The sequence below is a fragment of the Dreissena polymorpha genome, chromosome 7 (assembly GCF_020536995.1).
Source record: "Dreissena polymorpha isolate Duluth1 chromosome 7, UMN_Dpol_1.0, whole genome shotgun sequence".
Taxonomy (NCBI): Eukaryota; Metazoa; Mollusca; class Bivalvia; order Myida; family Dreissenidae; genus Dreissena; species Dreissena polymorpha.
In genome coordinates, this window is record NC_068361.1 from 74,407,360 (window position 1) to 74,428,070 (window position 20,711).

Consider the following 20,711-nt stretch of genomic DNA (forward strand, 5'->3'; position numbering starts at 1 on the left):
TCAGGTTTAAATGTTTTATTACTCGTGTGACCATAAAATGATGGAAATAGTAAAAAATACATGACACATGCAATATCAATGATTAATATACTGGTAACAATTTGGTCAAGTAAAGGGTAAAATCTTTCATGGTTTAACTTAAGTCACCGGATCTGGTAGCTACATATGAAGAGTGTTCTGCGAAAATGGACTTAATGCCATATGAAACCAGCATAGCTCCAGACCAGACCATTTGCAATATGGTCAGGAGCTACCAGGTCTGCTTATGACACAACAAAATCTTGCTTGACTTTATAAAGGATGGCAAAGCTCCTGACAAGACTGTACAAATTCGTAATGCCCATTTTTGCATGACGCGGCTAATATAACAACCGAACAATGCTTATAAGTTTGCTAGTTGGAATGGTAGAGCAAATAGAAAAGTACAGTATCAACCACATAATATAAATGTGTCACAATTCAACCAAATACATTTTGCATGGTCAAACACATACAAAATATCTAGAGCAACAATGTCCAACATTTAAATATAACAATCTTTGATAAATACAATAATAATATACCTTACAAAACATTAAATGCTATCACACATCATGAACATTATGAATCTATTGCACACAAAGGGATTAAGAATTGTACTTCCTATTTTTCAACTGAGATTTTGTGGTGTTTTAAATATAAATAGTGGTATTGAACCAATTAAAAGTACCATATACGTGACTAATAGTTGTGTTTTTTACTGATAAATAGTGGTATTTTGTCAAGCATATTTGGTGCTTCCAAATCATTCAATCATTAAAGTCTCTTTAAAGTTCAAAATCAACGAAAATTTCGTAAAGTATTTCGTAAAATAAAGTTAACACCTAAACAATCAGTGTTCCTTATAGCAATAGCCACAAAGCAATAACCACAATTTCAACGCTAGATGTGGTATGATTACATAGATGTTTGTAGATACAAAATGCTCGTTTTTATTAATTTGGGACACAATAAATTCCATGCTAATTTCCTGCAATTATATCTATTCATACGACACACCAACACTAAAATGGTATCATGTTAAAACCATAATAAAAACGAGCATTTTGTATCCACAAACATCTGTTTTCGGCAATTGCCATAAGGAACAATGATTTTTACTTGTTTAGCTTTATTTTACGATATATTGTACGAAACTTTCGTTGATTTTGAGTAGTAATGTTACTTAAAATTAACCTTTCATATTAGACCATCATAAACATCGCCGGTGGATATCACTTGTTTAGTGGTTTAAGTCAATTTATACCAAAGCACACTTATATCTTTCATTTTTGTGATTTAAAAAAGATCACATGGAAATGTTTGTGGATGAATGGAAACTTCTCCTTCAACGACAAAAAGAGGGTAAATTGTTCATAGGAAATCCTGGATTTGACAACAAAGCAAAGCAATTAAACCTATCAAACAGGAATTAATACTGCATGACTGTAGTGTTGCAAAAATTTACATTTAATCATGAGATTCACCTTCGAAATGAAAATTCAACTAAAGTTTACATTTTATAATGCCATTTAACTTCCAAATGAAAACCAAATAATGGACATAATTTGGGCAACTAACTCCTGAACAAACAAAAAGTTCCTTGTTCATTCCAAGTTCTAAATAAAAAGGAATTACATGTTAAATACTTAAGAGTCTTAAACTTACATACTTACATTCTAAAATTTTCATCAAGATATAACATACACGTTCCACAAAAACATGTTTTGATGTTACATGACAACATTAAATAATATAGCTAGCAGACACAACCTGCGTACATAATATTTGAACAACTAATAAAGTAATAATTTGTAAGTTTTTTACTCAACATGGATAAGAAAACATATCCTAGATTAGCAGTCATGATAGATATACAAGAAAATATACATCTTATACATCTAATCTCAATATCACAGAGATGTGCATTTTGAAATGAACATAACTATGAGGCGTATTGGGGGGGGGGGGGGGGGGGGGGGGGGGGGGAGGAACAAAAAGCTAAAAATCTGTGCATAAAGTGTTGTACCATATCAGCCTGTGCTGTTTCAAAAAACACTTTACACATGGACATAAGGCCTAGTTTGAAATGGCATACTTTATAAATTGAAATAAAATAACAAAGGCAGTATTTGAATCAATTGAAGTTGAACTTTGAAAATATGATAATATATAATAGTCGAGCTAAAAATACATGGGGTAGTACGAAAACTTTAACATTTGCTGCATATTCTAAGTGGAAAAGGGGCCATAATAATGACCAAATGCTCGATAGAGTTGTCTCCTCTTGTTTATAGGTTGGGGTCATGTTGGTAAACAAGTATGCAAAATATGAAAGCAATATGTCAAGGGACAATGAAAATAATTAGGGTAGTACGAAAACTTTAACATTCGCACGCTAACCATAACGGAAACGCCGACGCCGGGGGGAGTAGAATAGCTCCACTATATTTATTTCATATATAATAGTCGAGCTAAAAAATCAACATCAATTCAATTTCAGCATGAAAACAGACAGGCTTTATAATCATGCAATTTTATTTTTGTATAAAACATATCACAATGGAATAAAAAAAAACAATAACAAACAAAGCGTTTCGATAAATATAGATAAAAGACACATAACATTTCAAAAATGAATTTCAACAGTTTTTGTCAAGTCCCTCATAGCAGTGGATCTACAGCTACTACACATGTGTGGTCATCAGTTTGACCCGCCGTACTATAGACGCACGACACAACGGGCATTCTGCGACCTTCTCACAGCATTCGGAGCACGAGCAGACGTGGCCACAGTTCATGAAGATAACGTCAGACTAAAGTCAGAACCAGACATCATAAATTTGTATCTTTTACAAGAAATGTGTCACAGACATTGATGCCCCCATAATACAATGTCGGGACACAGACAAATCAACTATAGATTCTGTAGTGGAAAAAAAGGAAAGGGCCGTAATTCTGCTAAAATTGATAGAAGCTGAATTCCTAAACATCTACTCAGGAGGAAAATCGATAATAATGATAGAACTAAATCAACAAAGCACCTGAAGATGAGTTTAGTACACACAAGTTTGGGGACCATGCATTTTCTATTTAAGATAATCTAAACATTAACCCTTTGCATGCTGGGAAATTTGTTGTCTGCTTAAATGTTGTCTGCTGAATTTCTAAAATTAGCATTTTCTTTGATTTTTTTTCAAAGAATACTATCAGAATAGCAAACGGTTTGGAGCCTGATGAGACGGCATGTTCTGTGGCATCTCATCTGGATCCAAACTGTTTGCAAAGGCCTTTAAAATTCGGTTCCAGCGCTGAAAGGGTTAAAGGCATCCAGTTGTGAAATAGAAAGATTTAATGAGTTGAACAGAAGATTAAAAACACAAACTTTTTAAAACACAGACATGAGAGAGGCAAAGGGCAATTATTCTGCCCAAACTAATTGAACTCAAATTTTCTCTCAACGACATCATCTACACATACAGGTCATTCAACTGTCAAAGTTTGAGAGAGATCCACCGAGTAATTACAGAGGAGCTTGAAACACACTTTAGAATATACGGACATAAAGGCATACTGATGAACAAGGACCATGCTTTATCTTTTTCTCCCTCCCAGCCCATGGGGGAATAAAAATTAAGTGAGTTTTGACCATCTAATTTCAATGCCACACAGTACAATAGGTAACATGTTCATTATATATATATCAGGCTTTTCCCCAGGCGGTTTTAGCACTGCAGACCTGCGGTGCCTGGACTTAATCAATTTCACCACGGCACTTGATTTTTCCAATCATGTCGCCATGACGCTTGAAAATTTCAACAGCACATGCAAGCTATGATCCAAATGTTGTCTGCATTTTGCCAACAACCAATCAACACAAATTTGTTATTTAATCTTATAATGTATGACTTTCATGCAATAAATTGAGCTACAATAAAATAAATAGTAAAAGAAAATGCGTTATAATAGCTCCAAAGTAGCGTAGATTTTGATATTTGAACATGTAGACAAAAATAAATTTGACAAGCGAACGGGGGCACACCACCTTCCGCACCAACCCCCTTCCGCACTGCCTAGCTGTTCAAAATCCTGAGGAAATGCCTATATGTATATTTATTTATTTATGTATTTATTTATTTATAAAGATCTTTATTAAAAAATTAACAAGAAAGACAACTCCATTCTTACCGTATTGTCCATACAGATGGAGCACTCAGAGTTCAGTCCCCTAGCAATAACCAATATTTGGGATTGGGGCAGAGCTGGGGCCGATGGACAGGCAGCTCTTGGGATGTTGAAATCATCATTCTTAAAAAGAGAGCGCATATTTTAGGGATACTTTTTGGGAATTAGTTGAAACTATGAATAAATCTTGTAAAATATATTTTTGCAAACTTGACAGTTAAATTTTAATTTTATTTTTATTTCATTATTTAATGAAACACTTAAATTAAACTCAAATTTTGAAAATAACTTTATTAACAATGAGATAATGTTCATCTGTTGTTTCGCCCTGCACTGTTATCAATTGGAGTGATATAACAGTAGGATTTTCATGATTAAAGGTTAAGACAAACATTTATTGAAACATGATTTGTTAATACCCCTACAGAACTATGAATCTTTGTTGCTAGACAACAATGATATTGGTTGATGACAAAAAAAAAATAACAGAAACTTTACTCAGATGAACAAATTATTCATATTCAACAGAACATTAAATCAGATGAATGAAACAAGAGTCACCTGGGAGGAGTCGGTTCATTCAATCTTTACCAAATGTCAAACTTGACCTAAATTTTGTTTCATCATTATTTCATCTGCGAGTCATGATCAATGTACCTATGAAGTTTCATGATCGTAAGCATTCTTGAGTTATCATCCGGAAACCATTTTTCTAAGTTGAGTCACCGTGACCTTGACAGCCATTGTGTGAATACGTTTTTTGGCACTGTAACCTTGACCTTTGACCTAGTGACCTGATAATCAATTAGGGTCATCTACAAGTTATGATCAATATACCTATGAAGTTATGAACCTAGGCATAAGTGTTCTTGAGTTATCATCCAGAAACCATTTTCCTATTTCAGGTCACCATGACCTTGACCTTTGACCTAGTGACCTGAAAATCAATAGGGGTCATCTTCCAGTCATGATCAATGTACCTATGAAGTTTAATGATCCTAGGCCTAAGCGTTCTTTAGTTATCATCCGGAAACCATTTTTACTATATCGGGTCATCGTGACCTTGACCTTTGACCTAGTGACCTGAAAATCAATAGGGGTTATCTGCGAGTCATGATCAATGTATCTATGAAGTTTCATGATCCTAGGCATAAGTGTTCTTGAGTTATTATCCTGAAACCATTTTACTATTTAGGGTCATCGTGACCTTGACCTTTGACCTAGTGACCTGAAAATCAATAGGAGTCATCTGAAAGTCATGATCAATGTACCTATGAAGTTTCATGATCCTTGGCATAAGTGCTCTTGAGTTATCATCCGGAAACCATCTGGTGGACGGACGGACCGACATGAGCAAAACAATATACCCCCTCTTCTTCGAAAGGGGGGGGGGGCATAATGAGAAAACTGCCCTCCTCCCAGCAGCCATGTTATTCAACTGACCGGAACCATTTTTGAACTCAACTCTCGTATCAAGGAAACAAATGTTCTGAGCAAGTTTCATGAAAATTGGGCCAAAAATGTGACTTCTACTGTGTTCACATGTTTTCACTATAAACATATAGAGAAAAATGCCCCACCCACTGGCGGCCATGTTTATCACCGATCCCGACCATTTTCATACTCGTCCGAGATATCAATAAAACCAATGTTTTGAACAATTTTCATGATCATTGGGCAAAAATTGTGCCTTCTAAAGTGTTTACAAGGTTTCTCTATAACCAAATAGGGAAAACTGCCACATATACATATAGAAAAAAATGCCCCGCCCACTGGCGGCCATGTTTTTTCACCGATCCCGACCATTTTCGAACTCATCCGAAACATCAATTGAACCAATATTTTGACCAACTTTCATGATGATTGGGCAAAAATTGTGACTTAGAGTGTTTACAAGGTTTCTCTATAGCCAAATAAGGAAAACTGCCCCGCCCACTGGCGGCCATGTTTTTTAATGGATCAGAACCACTTTTGAACTCAACCAAGATATCATTAAGACAAACATTTTGACAAACTTACAAGAAGATTGGGCATGAAATGTGATTTCTACAGTGTTTACAAGGTTTTTCCTTTTTTTTGACCAAGTGACCTAGTTTTGGACCCGGCACAACCCAGTTTCGAATTCGGCCGAGATTTCATTGGGACAAAGCTTCTGACCAAGTTTCATGAAGATGGGACAAGAAATGTGGCCTCTAGAGTGTTTACGAGCAAATGTTAACGGACGGACTGACAGACGGACCGGTCACAAAAGCTCACTTGAGCAATAAGGTGAGCTAAAAAGTATTTGTTTAACAGATACCTGAATAAAATGAATGAAAAAAAGTATTTTTTTTTAAAACTTGACCAATGATAATGTTCGATGGAGAACAAAGAATTAGAGCATACCTGAGCAGCCTTGAAACTGGGTGTCGTGTTCTTGTCTCGGTACCCCTGTATGTTCCTCAATATCTCTCTACGAACACCCATCTCATGGACCCCCATCTGATACAGAAATAGTGAGAGAATTTTAGTATTACCATTCTTGGTTTCCGTTGAAACCATCCACTTATATCTGACTGAAGAATTACTACAACGTCGAAGTACATTTGAAAGCCCCTATGTCAAAATCTGGTATAAAATAACTCTTGGCATTAATATCCTTTTTATATACATAGATAATCCCACTCGAATACAGGTGTCACATTGGTATAAAAACAAAAGTTAATACAGAATTAACATACTCAATCCCTGGAAAAATGACTTAATTAATGTCATAAATGTTCCCATCGTAATGACTTAATGATAACTTGATGATAAGTAAATAATTACTATGAACCTTAAAGTTTTCGGACACTAAGTTTTCAGACACCCCTTTTTATAGCCCCCAAAAAAGTTTTCTTGACTATATCGGACATACAGGTTTTCGTCCATAATTAATGACTGCATTTTTTGGACAGTATTTTTTACAGCGCTATTTTACCAGATTTTTGCCCCGTTTTTGCTTATCTTTGACACTTCAATCATGGAGATTTAGAACCGGATTAAAGTCATAAAACCTTGCATATGAATGCCCTGTGGGCAATGGCAATGACCCATTACAATTGCGTTATTGGGTAGATAACCATGTATACTGGTAATAAACAATGGTTTCACCCAACAGCATTTGAAATGATATCGTATTCAGGAGGAAGTATTATTGTTTATTATAATGCTTGTATACCATTTCAGGTATGAATTTGCAAATAAGTGAAGTTGTACTTTATTTAAAGTAGAGAAAGGAGAGTACAACACAATCAAATTATTGCACATGTATTCATTGGTTTTATTTCAATATTATAATTGACAAACAAACATAACTTACATGTCTCAAAATTTTCGGATACTCATATTTTAAAAATATTTTTCGTATCTAAATTTTTGGAGACAAAAAAAAAAATACTTTAAAGTGTCCGAAAACTTATTTTTTTGTTCAGAATTTGTACACTATTTTTTTTAGTTGCTTTAATGTAAGGGTTTTCTCTGTTTTCAAAGGTATTTCAGTTATATTCCTATGGTCTAATAAACGACCATTTCTGGTTTTGATCTTTGATAAACATAGTTTACTTAGTCATTGTTTTAAATTTCAAAAGTATTTCATCAAAGGAAGGAACAAAAGATTTACTATTTATCAAGAGTTTTTATTAGTCTATCTAGTCCATAGTAATAAAAGATTTACAATTCATCTAAAGTTTCTATTTATCATTCTAGTTCAGAGATTCTCCCCATTTTCAGATTTTAATCTCTCACTATAAGTTTAGCATTATTTCTATGGTGATGATCGTTCCCAATTTTAAAAGCCTGACATCAAACAAGGTCAAAAGTTATTCACTACAGTAGAATTGCAATAACTCGAGCTGGTGATTTCTCGAAAACTGGCGATTACTCGAGCATTAAAGGAAGTCCCTAACATTTTCCTTTATTTTTTTATATAAAAATACCCGCAATAACTCAAACATGCGATTTACGATAACTCAAGGATGAGTGCTAGTCCCTGAAAGGCATTTCATACCTAATTAACTGGCAATTATTTGAAGACACTTTCTCGTCTGGTCGGTGCTAAAAATCGAGCTGTAAAAACAGCTCAATCAAGCAGACAAAAAACGCTTGATTAGGTGTGAAGTTAGTTGCAGTTTGAGAAACACTGCAAATTGTCATCCTTTGAGATGCACAGACCAGGAACTACAGATGCTCTGCTCTCTATCGCGAAACATCTTTTGCCATCAGTTCTGGGAAGCTAATGGGTTGCGACAGTTTTCAATCTTAGACTTTGCACACCACAATTCTGATTGAATGTAAATTAAATACAAACTATGTAGTGATCATGTTGTATTTCGTGTTTTTTTCATGCGCATGTACATACCTTGTGTGATATTTTAAATATGCTACATGTACATTGAATATTGTTTGAATATTTTTTATTATATATGTGTTATGTGTGTATGTTGATTAAATTAAATGAATGAACGATCATTTTTATTGTTTAGTTTAGTATACTGTAACCTTAAGCGATTTTTACAAAGCCTTTTCTTTTCCATGCACCTTTCTACATGTAAATAAAGCATTTGTTGTCAGAAGTTAAGCATTACCAATCCAAACAGTGAAAAAAAAAAACCCATGGATTACTCGAAACCTGCGATTACTTGAGCATCGAGGTCAGTCCTGTGCTACCTCGAGTTATCGCAGTTTTACTGTATTTATTTGAAGTGTCTAATCATTTTCAGGTTTTAATTTTCAAGTATCAGCAAAAATTTTATGGTGACGATTTCTCATTCCAGAAGGCTTACATCAATTTGTTATTTTTGTTTAGGTCAAAGTTCCTCACCATTTTGAGGTCATCATCGTCCAGGGTCAGCATGGTTTCTATGGTGATACGATGCCTTGCAAACCTCGGTATGTGGTCCTCAGCGTGAGACTGGTTCAGTATCTTCACCACACTGATCTCTAGACGTTGTTCCTGATTAAGGGAGGAAAAAGGGGGGTTAATGCATGTGCGTAAAGTATCTTAGGGTTGGAAATGAAGACTTTAAAACTTGAATCTAGTTAGAAAGGTCTTTAAATTTAATTTACTTTCCAAGGGACTACAAATGAGGCAAAGCTCTTATCTGGGTGGTAAAGGGTTCAAATAACCTTTGCTATTAGCAATGCTCTGGGAAAATGGGGCTTAACCCTTTGCATGCTGGGAAATTTGTCGTCTGCTACAATGTCGTCTGCTGAATTTCGAAAAATTAGCATTTTTTTCAATTTTTTTCAAAGAATACCATCAGAATAGCAAACAGTTTGGATCCTGATGAGACGCCACGTTCTGTGGCGTCTCATCTGGATCCAAACTGTTTGCAAAGGCCTTCAAAATTTGGTTCCAGCACTGAAAGAGTTAATGCATGTGCTAATCAGGGACGACACTTTCCGCCTAAACTGGATTTTTTTAAGAAGATACTTTCTTTAAACAAAAATTCTATAAAAGCGGAAAGTGCCGCCCTTTATCAGCCTATTCAAACTACACAGGCTAAGCTGGTACGACACTTCACACATATGCATAAAGCCCCTCGCAGTCTGTTCAGGTTTTATTCGGTTTTATGCTGTTTGCTGCTCATCAGTAACAAATGGTTGGCAATGAAGCCTTTAAAACTTGAATTTAGTAAGAAAGATCTTTAATTAAATGTAACTTTCTAAGGGACTACAAATGTGTCAAAATACTTATACTAAGTGGTAAAGGGTGAAGTAGAAGTTCTGGGGCACAGTCCGGGTCCGCATAGCCTCATGCACTAGAATCTTACATTTTGAAAATCTTTTTCTCGAACTGTCTACATGGCTAAAATACTGACCCGGTCTATAAGGCTGTTTGGTTTCTGGTCCATAAGACGCTGGAACTGCACAAGCCAGTAGTCGGCCTGACCGTTCTCTCTCTGCTGCTCCATCTCATCCTAGAAACAGGGAAACACAAGTGGTTGCCATGGTAACACACCCAATAGGTAGATAGTTGTCATGGTAAAAATGCCCAACATGCTGTCAGTGCAGAATATGCAAATAATCAATTGGAGAGCAGACCTTAGTATACAGTGGTCTCAAGATCTTCTACACTACAGCAACCTCTTTGTGGTTGTGTAGTGTGTAGTTATTGCTGGACAAAACCAGTGCTATCTTATTCACCAAGAAAAACTAACCATTAGAATTCACCATAGTAAAAGTTTGGTTATTTTCAACCTATTCATTTAAGATTGATTGCATAAAGGCCAAACGCTAATTGAAATGGTCTCAAGTCCAATTCCTGTGTATAGAACCAGTACTTGTTGTGTTCGAGGGAGATATAAAGAATGCTCCCACAGTGGGGATTGAACCCTTGACCTCCTGGTCACTATTAGGACACCATATCCACTTGGCCACACAACATTGGTCAAGGTACATTATATACAAAAGCTTACCATTCTGTGCCTGAGTTCAATCTGCCTGCGGTCTTGCTCCTCCATTAACTGGGCCAGCAGCTCTATCAACGCATTACGCTTCTCAGCCAGGCGGTTCTACAATTAAGTCAACTGTCAATGTGCATTTCTGTAGGATTATCAATACATGTTAATAATACAATAAGGCTGTTGTGAAAGCTATGATTCATTTTTGATATCATATTATGTGTTATGTATTATATATCTTTCCCACTCAGAAGAAAAGTGAAAATGGCTATGTGCAATTAGCAATTTGTTTCAATTAGACGTATGTTAGCATTCTTCAGCCAAAGGTAATAATGCAGCATTGTATGACATAACATCCTATGTTTGTTCATAATTCATAATACTTGTACTTATGAATAGTGGACATTGATTGAAGAAATATTGATGGCAGTTTAAAAATAAAAATTAGCAGAAATTGTGAGTGTTTTTATGATAAAATTAAATCATGTGATGTATATTTATTGACAAAAACAACATTTCCATGTACCAGTATGCTAAACAAGAGCACCGCATAACAGGTGCCACGCTCGGCTGCGAAAACTTGTCAGAATTTATTTTTATTTTTTTTAGAGGTCACAGTGACCTTGACCTTTAACCTAGTGACCCAACAAGAGATGTGTTTGTCAGAAACACAATGCCCCCTACTGGGCCGCATTGAAATAAAATTTCTATTTATCATTTGGCAGGTATAAAAATCATCTCCCTTTAAAGGTTATTACTTCCCTTGAATTTTGTCCAATCCAACCAGGGGGGGGGGAGGGTCTTACAGTCAATTATGACCATGTCAGACATCACTGACAACCAAGGCCTGTGGTTTAAAAGAGATCATAGCCAGAGTCGATCATGTATCTATGGACATAAGTACACAGGTATGTAATGAACATTAAAGAAATTATAATTATATCATTTAAAAAAAAAAAATTGACAAATCAATCATTTGGGTTATAAACAATCTAAATAATAAATCTGTACAGTAACTGTGAAAATAACTTCAATTTTTGGTAAGGAAATATATAATATGAGATTTATAATTATATAAATTACTTCCCTTGAAAATAATTGTCTGTAACAAATCTCTATTTTTAGTAGCAAATAATTAAAAGCCATTACCGTGACTGTAGATTCACCACTCAAAATGTGCAGCTCCATGAGATACACATGCATGCCAAATATATAAAGTGGCTATGTTCAATATTGAATAATTATCTCCCTTTAAAGCTTATTACTTCCCTTAAATCTGTATTTTATACCGTAGACCGTAAAGGATGACCTTGACCTTTTACCACAATGTGTTTGTCAGAAACACAATGCTGCCTACTGTGCCGCTTTGATTTATTTAACAAAAATATATACGTGGGCAGGTCAGATAACTATGTCCATTTAAAGCTTATTACTTCCCTTGACTTTGTTTTCTCGACCCTAGACCTTGAAGAATGATGTTCACCTTGAAATTTTACCACTCAAAATGTGCAGCTCCATGAGATACACGTGCATGCCTAATATCAAGTTGCTATCTTCAATATTTAAAAAGTTATGGCCAATGTTAAGGTTTTAGCCTGATGCCTACGGCGGATGGCGGACGGCGAGCTGGCTATGACAATAGCTCGGGTTTTCTCCGAAAACAGCCGAGCTAAAAAAAAGGGCATGCATTGACACAAGCTGTTCTTTTCTATGACTTTTTTAATGAGTTATCAAGTCATTGGTAAGCTTTCTAGCAAATATCCTGGACTGAGTGTAATATATGAAGATTTTCAGACTGCGTTCTACTTTTTGGGGTAAGTTTACCATTTCTTCCTCCATTCTGCAACCTCTCTTACCATTTCTTCCTCCATTCTGCAGCCTCTCTTACCATTTCTTCCTCCATTCTGCAGCATCTCTTACCATTTCTTCCACCATTCTGCACCCTCTCTAACCATTTCTTCCTCCATTCTGCAGCCTCTATAACCATTTCTTCCTCCATTCTGCAGCCTCTCTTACCATTTCTTCCTCCATTCTGCAGCCTCTCTTACCATTTCTTCCTCCATTCTGCAGCCTCTCTTACCATTTCTTCCTCCATTCTGCAGCCTCTCTTACCATTTCTTCCACCATTCTGCACCCTCTCTTACCATTTTTTCCTCCATTCTGCAGCCCCTCTTACAAATTCTTCCTCCATTCTGCAGCCTCTCTTACCATTTCTTCCTCCATTCTGCAGCCTTTCTTACCATTTCTTCCTCCATTCTGCAACCTCTCTTACCATTTCTTCCTCCATTCTGCAGCCTCTGTTACCATTTCTTCCTCCATTCTGCAGCCTCTGTTACCATTTCTTCCCCATTCTGTAGCCTCTCTTACCATTTCTTCCTCCATTCTGCAGCCTCTCTTACCATTTCTTCCTCCATTCTGCAGTCTCTCTTACCATTCCTTCCTCCATTCTGCAGCCTATATTACCATTACTTCCTCCATTCTTCAGCCTCTCTTACCATTTCTTCCTCCATTCTGCAGCCTCTCTTCTCTATCTCGACCACAGTGAGGCTGGCCAACTCGTCCTGTATGAGAGCTATCTGACCACGGATCCGCTGGTTTTTCACGTCTTTCTGCAGCTGTAAGGCCTCAAAAGCCTCTCTCTGCAAGGCTTCCTAGAAAACAACAAACGTAAACAATAAAAAGAGGAACATGGGTTTCCGTAAGCAATACCAGTATAGTTGTGATCAGGTGTAAAGCGTACTTTCTCTGCAAGGCTTCCTCGAAAACAACGAACTTAAATGATAAACAGAGGCACATGGTTTTCCATGTGCAATACCAGAATAGTAGTGGTCAGGTGTAGAGTGTATAATGTCCATCTAGCCAACAACAGGTCACAGGTTTGATTCCCACTCAGGGAGCCTTCTTTAAATCTCCCTTAAAGACATACAGTACTGATTATACCCAGGACACAAACTCAACAGCTTTTCAATAAGCCTTAGGATTTTGATGCAATCTAGCTTAAATAAATAGATTTAAATTGAATTAATAAAATTAATACTAGTGTTTACATCTTGCAAGGATTTAGAGAATAATAGGTTACTGTTGAAATAAGAGCAGGGCTTAACACTATCTTTTTTTTCAAAACTAGCCCATTTGGCTTGTAAATGCAGAACCTACTAGCCCTGACCAATCTTTCATGTGCCCTGACCCAAGTATATCAAAACCTTTATATTTATCATTCAACTTGTATTTTCTTGTGCGTAGAAATGCGCAATTATTATTCAATAATTCTTATTAGCTTGCCTTACTAATGCTTATGAATTCAATATTCATCTACTTAAGACATCTATTTGTAATCTTCACGCCATTTCGGGAGAAATTTCCTTTTTTCTCCCTCATACTTTCTCTTACTTTCCTCCTTCCCTTTTCTTATCTGAGGAACCCCCATCCCCAACCGTAAAGCCAAACCTTTTTTAACATAGATTGGCGCGGTTACCGTCTGACAACAAATGGTAAGTGAATCTTAGGTTTCGCAAAATAACGTGTTACGGTAGTCGTAACAATTGTACAGGGTTAACTCTACTAAAAGCTGGGATCGACCATTAATATTAGTTTTGCTTATTGAATTGCGTAAAAAAGATTGTCAAAACACTTCTAATTGATCAAAAAAATTACAATTATTTAAAATTGATAAATAACTAATACTTTTAAAGTAACTTTGTGTTAATGGCGAATTGCCTTCATCCACCCCGGAAGATCCTGGGCGATTCCTGCTTTCAGATTATAAAGTATCTCTAACCCCGGTCGGGCATATTCCTGGGACATTGGCTAGCCCTGACCTAGGTACAGGCAGTGAATGTCGTTTGGACATGCCTTAGTGTTAAGCCCTGAAGTGTATAAGCACGACCCATGCTCACACAAGCTATGAAGCTGGGCTGGAAATCAATCCTCTGATGTCTACTCCGGTACTTTACCAAATGAGATAGCTGACCCAGTTAGAAAACCATGTGACTTGCAGAGAATTTAAAGCTTTTTTACCTTATTTTAAGCTGGTAATCTCCCCATATGATAGAGTATCAAACTCAGTAGAACAAATGAGCTTCACAAGTTTCATGAAGATTGGACAGAAAGTGTGGCCTTTAGTGCATTTGCAATGTTTATGTTAACAAAACGCTAGTGATTAAAATTGGTATACTTAAAATGCAATTTCATAATTTTTGCATAAATTGTTATCCTTAAATACATATCTATGCAGGAAGATAACAATATAAACCTTTTTCTTTTTGACATTGTTCAGATTGAAACCAGGGGTCTGAAATTGATTCCTGATGTTCAAATATCTATTGAAATCTTCGTTATATTATAACTCAATATCTGTTAAACACTACATCTTGGCACAGAAGTAACATTGATACCAATTCTACTAGTCTTAATATATCCCTAGCTGTTAAAATTATGTGATATAAATTCTAAGTAAATAAGGAGGCGTAATGCAAGTGATTTTCATCAAAACAAGATACAAATTTCATGCAAAACTTCATACACTGAACAATCAAGCATATTCAGATGCTGCGTAATTAATAAGCACAAGACCTTTGACAAGTGGGTGTCAACAGAAGGAGGGACATACATATGGGCCTTGCTCTGTGAAAAGGAGGTTTAACCCTTTCAGTGCCGGAACCGAATTTTGAAGGCCTTTGCAAACAGTTTGGATCCAGATGAGACGCCACAGAACGTGGCGTCTCATCCGGATTCAATTTGTTTGCTATTCTGATAATATTCTTTGAAAAAAATCGAAGAAAATGATAATTTTAGAAATTCAGCAGACGACATTTTAGCAGACGACAAATTTCCCAGCATGCAAAGGTTTAATGCAGTCTGCACAGGCTAATCAAGGATGACACTTTCCGCCTTTATGTTTTTGTTTGTTTGCAGAAAGTCTCTTAGCAAAAATCCAGTTTATGCAGAAAGTGTTGTCCCTGATTAGCCTGTGCAGACTGCACAGGCTAATCTTGAACGACACTTTACACACATGCATTAAACCCAATTTTCACAGAGCACAGCCCATAAGTATATGTTGAACCCTGTCTACTTTCTTCCATGGATGGGGCATTTATGCAGTGCTCACCTGTTTGACAAGGTCTGCAAGAAGCAGTGATGTCTGCTGATCTTTATGCTGGAGTACGCTGGCAACCTGAGCAGTGGACATCATCTCATCACTGCAGAACAAAAATGCCCAGTATATATAATTTATGTATACTAATAAAAGGTCGCTAATGGTTTGTTTGCTTGTTTTTGTGTCATTTTGAAACAGTCTATTTGACTTAAAATAACAGTCAAATATTATTAACTATTTAGGACTAAGATATGTACTTCAATGCATTTGTAGCCCCTCAGAAGTTAATTTAAATTAAAGAACTTTCTTACTATATTCAAGTTTTAAAGGATTCATTTCCAACCCTTAGATAATGATGAGCAGCAAACATCATAAAACCTGAACAGACTGCAAGTTACTCGCAGGCCATTCTGGTTTTATGCTGGTTGCATAAGCCATTTCCACTTTGCTTCTGAGTGGGAAAGAGTTAAATGTATTTCCAACAAACTAATTGAGCGCTGCTCTGTGACAAGGGGTTTACTGCATGTGCATAAAGTGTCGTCCCAGATTAGCCTGTGCATTCTGCACTGGCTAATCAGGGAAAACACTTTTCGCATTAACTGGATTTTTGCTAAGAGACTTTCTGCAAACAAAAAACCCCATGAAAGCGGAAAGTGTCATCCCTGATTATCTGCGCAGACTGCACATGCTAATCTGGGACGACACTTTACGCACATGCATTCAACCCGTTTTCACAGAGCACGGCCCAAAAATTTACATAGTAAGATTCAGTAAAAGCATTAATATTCATAGGACATTATTTTGTGTTGATTTCCTGGATCCATAATTCCAACACAAAATTATCAGAAAATAACAGAAACAAATTCCTCATTTGTTCTCAAATATCATAAATCCATTCATGAATGTCTCAACGAAAGTCTCTTTTTTTTAACCACAAAAATGTATGCGGACAAATATAAATAATTTCCACTACGTCGATTTTCTTTGAGGCAATTTGAGCAAGCATGCAATAGACATTGGCTTTAAGTGAGCTGTAAATAACAGATTTTAGATGTACTCACTTTTCAATGGCCCTCATTAGTGAATGGCCTTTTTCTGATGTGAACTTATGGAGCAACATTTCAAAGGTCTCATTTTCTTGTAGAATGGTTTGCATATTATCTGAAAATAAACAAGTTATTACATAGTAAACCCATAGTTTGTTTTATTTGTTCAATTTTATGTAAACAAAATTAAATGCAATAAGGGTCTCTGAAACTAAACAATGGGAAACTATGAGTTCATCATGTCATGACATGAAAATAATGCCATTATTACAACAGTAATAGAGAGAGTATTTCTTTACTCATAGAGTATTTCTTTTTACTGTATCATATCTGGACCAAAAGCAAGAGCAATACCAAAATTTCATTTCAATGAAATGTGTAATTTTCAAAATTTAACATCTACAAAAAGATAACCAGAATGTCATTTTGTAACAAAATTTATCCCATCATCAGACCTGCATTGTCAAAATAAACCACTGTGGAATAAATTTTCCTCTATTTCGGCAGTGCTGAAATATAGCTGTCACGCGCGGCGGAGAATGGTCATATCACTCGGAATCAACTATAAAGTAATCATTTTTAGTAAAATCGAATCAGATTCAACAAAACAAACAATTTGATACCAAGATGTAATATATTTTTAACAAATAATGCAACTCAAAAAGCAAAAAAAACATTATTTACAAATATTAAGTGCGCGTACTCGTGACGTCATTATTAACACGTCATACGACACAATGCATGTTCTTTCATGCTAAAGCTGCAGTCGTTTAGTGTGTTTTGTTTTTCATTATTTCTTAAAAATCGGGGACGTAGAGGTATGATAAACAGAAAAACAGGTTTGTAACTGATCTTTTTGTAATGTATTAGGCTCGGCACGTTTATAGGTCTGTTTATAGGTCTAGGTTAAATTGATATGAGAACAATGTAGTATTTTGATATTGCAATAATGGCACAGAAAACAATCACTAGATAAAAATAAAAGCTGCGCCATGAGCGCATGATACGCCCGTCGTTCGCCAATGAAGTAGTAAGGTAATAAATAACCCTTTGAATCATTTTTTTACTTCAGTTTATTTGTATTTGAATACATGGTTTATTTTATAAGTACATGAGCATGGAAATCACGAAATTTTGACGAACAAAGTCCCATAACTCTGGAACGACAATTCAGAATTCCGTCAAAAACGAAAGGGGATCAGGGTTTATCAATATTAAGATTGTGTTGAAATTTGAAAAAAATCCATCGAAGGATATTTGAGCTACAGTAGGACATTCAATGAAATCACGAAATTTTGACGAACAAAGTCCCATAACTCTGGAACGACAATTCAGAATTCCGTCAAAAACGAAAGGGGATCAGGGTTTATCAATATTAAGATTGTGTTAAAATTTGAAGAAAATCTGTCAAAGGATATTTGACGTAGCGTACGACATTAACAGACGGACGGACGGACGGACGGACGGACAGACGGACGCGGGGTATACCATAATACGTCCCGTCATAGACGGGCGTATAAAAAATCCATCGGGGGATATTTGAGCTACGGTAGGATACATGAACAACAATAACATTTAAGGTCACAGTGACCTTGACCTTAGAATGAATGACCTTGAAATGACCAGTGGTCATCTAAGTGTGCTTGCAAACCTTCATGTCAAGTTTGAAGACTCTATGTCCAAGCATACCAAAGTTATAACAATTTTAACATTTTAACATTTAAGGTCACAGTGACCTTGTGTGACCTTGACCTTAGAATGAATGACCTTGAAATGACCAGTGGTCATCTAAGTGTGCTTGCAAACCTTCATGTCAAGTTTGAAGACTCTATGTCCAAGCATACCAAAGTTATAACAATTTTAACATTTTAACATTTAAGGTCACAGTGACCTTGACCTTCAAATGAATGACATTGAAATGACCAGTGGTCATCTTCTAGTACTGGCCAATCTTTATTTCAAGTTTGAAGACTCTAGGTACAAGCATACCAAAGTTATAACATGAAATAAGAACTTTAACATTTTTACATTCAAGGTCACAGTGACCTTGACCTTCAAATGAATGACCTTGAAATGTCCAGGGGTTACTTACTAGTTCTGGCCAACCTTCATGTCAAGTTTCAAGACTCTAGGTCCAAGCATACCAAAGTTATAACAACTTTAACATTTTTACATTCAAGGTCACAGTGACCTTGACCTTCAAATGAATGACCTTGAAATGTCCAGTGGTTACTTACTAGTTCTGGCCAACCTTCATGTCAAGTTTCAAGACTCTAGGTCCAAGCATACCAAAGTTATAACAACTTTAACATTTTTATATAGCTACAGTAGGACATTCAATGAAATCACGAAATTTTGACGAACAAAGTCCCATAACTCTGGAACGACAATTCAGAATTCCGTCAAAAACGAAAGGGGATCAGGGTTTATCAATATTAAGATTGTGTTAAAATTTGAAGAAAATCTGTCAAAGGATATTTGACGTAGCGTACGACATTAACAGACATACGGACGGACAGACGGACGGACGGACAGACGGACGCGGGGTATACCATAATACGTCCCGTCATAGACGGGCGTATAACAAGGGCTGTTTGTAAAACATGCATGCCCCCCATATGGGCTGTCCGTTGTAGTGGCAGCCATTGTGTGAATACGTTTTTTGTCACTGTGACCTTGACCTTTGACCTAGTGACCTGAAAATCAATAGGGGTCATCTGCGAGTCACGATCAATGTACCTATGAAGTGTCATGATCCTAGGCAAAAGCGTTCTTGAGTTATCATCCGAAAATCATTTTACTATTTCGGGTCACCGTGACCTTGACCTTTGACCTTGTGACCTCAAAATCAATAGGGGTCATCTGCGAGTCATGATCAATCTACCTATGAAGTTTCATTATCCTAGGCGTATGCGTTCTTGAGTTATCATCCGAAAACAATTTATCTATTTCGGGTCACCGTGACCTTGACCTTAGACCTAGTGACCTCAAAATCAATAGAGGTCATCTGCGAGTCATGATCAATCTACCCATGAAGTTTCATAATCCTAGGCGTATGCGTTCTTGAGTTATCATCCGGAAACCATTTTACTATTTCGGGTCACCGTGACCTTGACCTTTGACCTAGTGACCTAAAAATCAATAGGGGTCATCTGCGAGTCATGATCAATCTACCCATGAAGTTTCATGATCCTAGGCGTATGCGTTCTTGAGTTATCATCCGGAAACTATTTTACTATTTCGGGTCACTGTGACCTTGACCTTTGACCTAGTGACCTCAAAATCAATAGGGGTCATCTGCGAGTCATGATCAATGTACCTATGAAGTTTCATGATCCTAGGCCCAAGCGTTCTTGAGTTATCATCTGACAACCACCTAGTGGACGGACCGACCGACAGACCGACTGACAGACCGACTTGAACAAAGCAATATACCCCCTCTTCTACAAAGGGGGGCATAAAAATGGCATGGACATAACACTAGATATTCCATTTTTTAACAGATTGATCTAATTTAATTTAAATAATTAGTGTGCAATCTCAATTTAGGTACTATACAGAGGAAACCTAAAAAGCCCACATAGCCATTTTCACTTTGCTTCTGAGTGGGAAAGGGTTAAAGGGACCTTTTCACATGTTGGTTAATTACACACATTGAACAATATTATTTCAGATTTGAAAATTTTCTTTGTAGTTATGTTATTTGCCAGAAAACAGTTATACTGAACATTTACCATGCTCTAAAATATCCATTATATGCATCTATTGAGGATTTAAAAACCTGAAAATTATAAAGCGTTGCAACGCGAAACAATTGAATAATTTGGAGAGTTCTGTTGTTGTCGTTAAAATTTGTGACATAACGAGGATTGCTTATATGAAGCATAAAATACATCACTCATTGTATGAGCACGGATGGCAAAGTGGTCAAAGCGTTAGCCTTTT

At 36.3% G+C, this 20,711-nt stretch overlaps 1 protein-coding gene across 5 annotated transcripts in view; it reads right to left on the reverse strand.

Annotated features, from left to right (window-relative positions):
* LOC127839041 (E3 ubiquitin-protein ligase LRSAM1-like) overlaps positions 1-20,711 on the reverse strand; it is a 58,042-nt gene continuing 37,331 nt past the window's right edge. For all 5 annotated transcript variants that reach the window (XM_052367192.1, XM_052367189.1, XM_052367191.1 and 2 more), the window contains 9 exons: positions 16,782-16,881; positions 15,733-15,823; positions 13,121-13,276; positions 10,641-10,736; positions 10,044-10,142; positions 9,044-9,175; positions 6,589-6,684; positions 4,207-4,326; positions 1-2,834 (listed from right to left, as the gene is read on the reverse strand). In XM_052367192.1, coding sequence (XP_052223152.1) covers positions 2,706-2,834; positions 4,207-4,326; positions 6,589-6,684; positions 9,044-9,175; positions 10,044-10,142; positions 10,641-10,736; positions 13,121-13,276; positions 15,733-15,823; positions 16,782-16,881 — 1,019 coding nt within the window. In that variant the 3' untranslated portion in view covers positions 1-2,705. The remainder of the gene's footprint in view (positions 2,835-4,206; positions 4,327-6,588; positions 6,685-9,043; positions 9,176-10,043; positions 10,143-10,640; positions 10,737-13,120; positions 13,277-15,732; positions 15,824-16,781; positions 16,882-20,711) is intronic.